The 4,292-nt window shown below is 58.2% G+C and overlaps 1 protein-coding gene across 1 annotated transcript; it reads right to left on the bottom strand.

The window, feature by feature from the left end:
• Positions 1–514: 514 nt before the first annotated feature.
• Positions 515–2,433, bottom strand: LOC102401346 (serotonin N-acetyltransferase). Its single transcript, XM_044938606.2, has 3 exons — positions 1,932–2,433; positions 1,496–1,650; positions 515–1,172 (listed from the first exon to the last, which is right to left on the bottom strand). The coding sequence occupies exons 1-3, from the start codon at positions 2,089–2,091 to the stop codon at positions 723–725; spliced, it is 765 nt and encodes a 254-aa protein (XP_044794541.1). The 5' UTR covers positions 2,092–2,433; the 3' UTR covers positions 515–722.
• Positions 2,434–4,292: the final 1,859 nt, after the last annotated feature.

Here is a 4,292-nt window from a genome sequence, read left to right as displayed (position 1 = left end):
GATAGGACTAGCTTTTGACCTGAGACCTCAATGAAATAAAAGCAGGAACTTTACTTTAGGGGTGGGGTGGTGGGGGTCAGCCATGAGGAGCAGGGGTCAGGGGCATGACCCAAAGGAACCGTGGAAGCCTGTGGGACTTTCGAGGGATTTGTTAGGGGCAGAAACCAGGTTGGGGTCACCTGGAGGGTTTCAGGAGGTGCGCTGAGACGATGCTGGTAAATCCTTGGACTCCCGCGCTGCTCCAGCCCCAGCTGCTTGTAGAGATAGTCAGGGGTCTGGCTGGGCAGAGGGGAGGGCCAGCCTGGCAGAAGCAGTGCTGGAGCTGGGGGTGCCGCTCTTGGCCATTCACTGCACGTCCCCCAGCCCTTCACCCCACACCCGACGCGGCACAAGCACGGTTACTGTGGGCAGGGAACCTGGGGCGCTGGGGTGGTGGGACAGCTGGGAGGTGGCCCCTGGCCTTCCCTCCCGCTGGCTGCTCCCACTCCAGGGATGAGGACCAGAAGGGGCAGCCCTGGGTCTGGGGGCATAGGGGCTCCTTTGGTGAGATGCAGAAGCAAGGTTGCAGGATGCCTCCCACTGTCCCCAGTTCATGGACCCAGCACGTGTAGGCGCAGTTTGGATGCAGGGGGTCCGGAGGGCCTGGTGTGGACACAGAGGAGCACACAGTACTTGCGTCCCAGGAGGGCACCTGGGCTGGGAGCAGCCGCCCCACCTTCTCTTTATTTCACCCATTCTCCCCGTTCCGCCATCCCCTGGGAATCACCGTCTCCCTTCAGACCAAGCAGAGTGGGGGGACGGCAGGACAGAGAAGGGGACCAACCGGGGATTGAGTAGGAGCTCCCGACCATGGGCTCCCCGGGGGGACAGCAGTCACTGTTCCGGCGCAGGGCAGCGTGGCCCCGCAGGGAGCAGTGCATCTCCGTGAAGGTCAGTGAGCCCACAACGATGGCACATGGGCCCGCGGGACGGAAGCCGAACCTCTGGTAGAAGGGCACCAGCGCGTGCTCGCACATGAGCACGGCCCGGCGCACGGCCGGCTGGCCGCCCACGTGGTGCAGGTAGCGCCACAGCAGGACGGAGCCCTTGCCCTGCTGCCGGAAGGTGCGCTGCACGGCCAGCACGTGCAGGTGCGCGGTGCGGCCCCCGGGCCTGTGCAGCGTCAGCGACTCCTGGGGCGAGACACGGACACGAGTCAGGGTCGCCTCTGTGCACCCCAAAACCACCCCCGCTGGGCCGAGAGCAGCTGCCCCGAGAGTCCCCAGTCAGCCCCCTTCTACCCAAGTTAGGAGCTATGACCCCGCCCCTTTGTGTTCCCCTTCATCAGAGCCTTGAGCCCCAAAGGACTGGGCTCTCTTGCCGGGAGAGGACCCACCGTGAGCTCCTGTGTTGGATCCCAGCCTCCTGCTCCTCCCCCACATTCTGCCTCCACGGGAGGTGGTGCCCTCCTTTCCTGAGGCCTTCCCGGGACTGGGCAGGTCACCCCCATCCTCACCTGAGTAAGTCTCTCCTCGTCCCACAGGGAGCCAATGATGAAGGCCACGAGACGGCCCTCCACGAACCAGCCCAGGGACAGCTCGGGACACAGGGTCAGGAACTGCTGGACCTCGTCCAGATTCAGGGGGCAGTTGCCGGAGACAGAGATGAAGGCTGCGTCAGGAAGCACGAGTGGGTGACCCCCAGTCCACTGAGCATCTGCTCGGATGCTGGGTGGGCTCCCCGGGTCCCCTGGGAAAGCATGGGATTCAGGGCTGCTCTTCCCCCCACTCTCCTGAAACACACATGTGCTCCTGTACACGCACAAAACACACCATCAGACACTCTGGGGGCCCGTCTGCCAAGGACAGGGGACTCCAGGCTCTTCCCCCAAAGGCAACAGCAGCAGAGTTCAGCAGAGTCCCGGACCCTGGGGGGCCGGGGGGGCTGCTCACCCTCTTGCTCAATCTCAAACACGCCGGCAGCGTCCTCTGGGGTGAGGCAGCGGAACTCGGCAGGGAGTGTATGGCGCCGCTGGCGGCCTGGGGACCCTGGGATCCCAGACGGCAGGTGCAGAGGCGAGGGTTTCAGGCAGTGGATGCTCAGCGTGGACATCCTGGGTGCGGCTGCCACCCAAGGGGTCCCCAGCTTCAGAAGGAGCCTGTGTGACGAGGAGGGTCCCTCCGCACCTGTTGGAGAGGGGCGATGGTCAGGTGGCTGGTCCTCATCTCCCAGGGGGCCATCCAGGGCGATGGTACCTCTTGCCTCTGTTTCAGGAGACCTGGAGTGGGGAGTCTAGGGGCTAGGGTGGAGTGGGCATGTAGGGCATCGATTCCTCCTGCCTTGTGCCTCCTCTGGCTCCCTGGGCCCCTTTCTGTCTATCTCCCTGACCCCCGTCTATGTGCAGATCCAGCCGTACCTCTGTTACGAAGCCAGTAATCTGCGAGTTGCCCTTCCCACCCTCCTCTGCCTTCTCTCCCCTTGTCTCCAAGCCCCAAGCAGGGGACTCCTGTTCCTGGGAACCTGTGAGAGGATCCCACTTACCAGGACCACAGGGCCAGTTACCCCAGAGGCCGTCCTTGGGCTCAGGAGCCAGGGAAACCCAGGACCTGCTTTTGTAGCAGGTGTGGCCGGGCAGCATATGACAGTGCCCCCAGAGATTTCTAAGGTAATGCCCCACCTCCATGTCACCCCAGGCAAGACGAAGCCAGCAGGGCTGTGCCCTGTCCCCAACCTCTGAGGGCAAAACCTTAGGCTGGCATGCAGGACACAGAGGGGATTACAGCAGCTGATGAGGCCCCAGGGGTTGGGAAAAAGATCACTTGGGACCGCTCAAAAACAAAAGTCAACTGAGTCCATTCTAAGATCAAATTGGCTTTATTCAGGGATTCATGAGTCAGAAAACTAAGATCATGGCATCTGGTCCCATCACTTCATGGGAAATAGATGGGGAAACAGTGGAAACAGTGTCAGACTTTATTTTTGGGGCTCCAAAATCACTGCAGATGGTGATTGCAGCCATGAAATTAAAAGACGCTTACTCCTTGGAAGGAAAGTTATGACCAACCTAGATAGCATATTAAAAAAGCAGAGACATTACTTTGCCAACAAAGGTCCGTCTAGTCAAGGCTATGGTTTTTCCAGTGGTCAGGTATGGATGTGAGAGTTGGACTGTGAAGAAAGCTGAGCGCCAAAGAATTGATGCTTTTGAACTGTGGTGTTGGAGAAGACTCTTGAGAGTCCCTTGGACTGCAAGGAGATCCAACCAGTCCATCCTAAAGGAGATCAGTCCTGAACATTCATTGGAAGGCCTGATGCTAAAGCTGAACCTCCAATACTTTGGCCACCTCATGCGAAGAGTGGACTCATTGGAAAAGACCCTGATGCTGGGAGGGCTTGGGGGCAGGAGGAGAAGGGGACGACAGAGGATGAGATGGCTGGATGGCATCACTGACTTGATCGACATGAGTTTGAGCAAGCTCTGGAAGTTGGTTATGGACAGAGAGGCCTGGTGTGCTGCGATTCATGGGGTCGCAAAGAGTCGGACACGACTGAGCAACTGAACTGAACTGAACATGAGTCAAGCACCATCCCACCTGGCAAATAGAAAGGAGTCCCAGGGCTTCCCTGGTGGCTCAGTGGTAGAGTCTGCCTGCCAAGGCAGCAGACACAGGTTCGACCCCTGTCTGGGAAGATCCCACTTGCCATGGAGCAACTAAGCCCCTGCATCACAACTGTTGAACCTGTGCTCTAGAGCCTGGGAACCGTAACCGCTGAGCCCAGGCAGCCTAGAGCCCCTGTTGTGCAACAAGAGAAGCCCCTCAAAGAGAGGCTCGTGCACCACAACTAGAGAGAGCCCGCGTGCACCAGCGAAGACCAAGCACGGTCATGAAGAAGCAAATACATATTTAGAAAGGCGTTCCAAAGAGTTGTACAAAATTGAATGCCTTCAAAGGCTGAAGGGGCCAGGAACGAGGAGAGAACTGATGAGGAATTCCTTGATGGTCCAGCGGTTGAGACTCGGCTCTTTCACTGCTGGGGCCTCAGCTTCAATCCCTGGTCGAGGAACTAAGATCCAGCAAACCAAATGGTACAGCCCCAAAAATAAAAATGATTTTTTTTTTTATAATGAAAGAGCAGATGAGGTCTATCAGGAAGAGTTCGTCACTAATGCTGCCCAGGAAATTCCAGATTGACTGGTTTAGCATTCCAGACCTGAGAGAGGCAGAAGCTGCCAAGAGGTTAGGTATTAAAACCTCAGTTTGGTGCTGCTTAGCACTAGGGACTCCATTTTGGGCTTGTCATTGATTTCTAAA

Source organism: Bubalus bubalis, chromosome 3 (genome assembly GCF_019923935.1).
Source record: "Bubalus bubalis isolate 160015118507 breed Murrah chromosome 3, NDDB_SH_1, whole genome shotgun sequence".
In the NCBI taxonomy this organism is placed as follows: Eukaryota; Metazoa; Chordata; class Mammalia; order Artiodactyla; family Bovidae; genus Bubalus; species Bubalus bubalis.
Note: the sequence above shows the minus strand (reverse complement) of the source record. Positions and strands in the feature narration are given on the sequence as shown.

What these genes read in the sequence shown, in the direction of transcription:
- LOC102401346 (XM_044938606.2), bottom strand. Translation starts at nt 2,091, where the DNA reads ATGTCCACGCTGAGCATCCACTGCCTGAAACCCTCGCCTCTGCACCTG. An exon ending in GTTTGAGATTGAGCAAGAGG is followed by an intron (nt 1,651 to 1,931) that starts GTGAGCAGCCCC and finishes TTCCTGACGCAG; the next exon opens with CCTTCATCTCTGTCTCCGGC. An exon ending in ACGAGGAGAGACTTACTCAG is followed by an intron (nt 1,173 to 1,495) that starts GTGAGGATGGGG and finishes GTCTCGCCCCAG; the next exon opens with GAGTCGCTGACGCTGCACAG.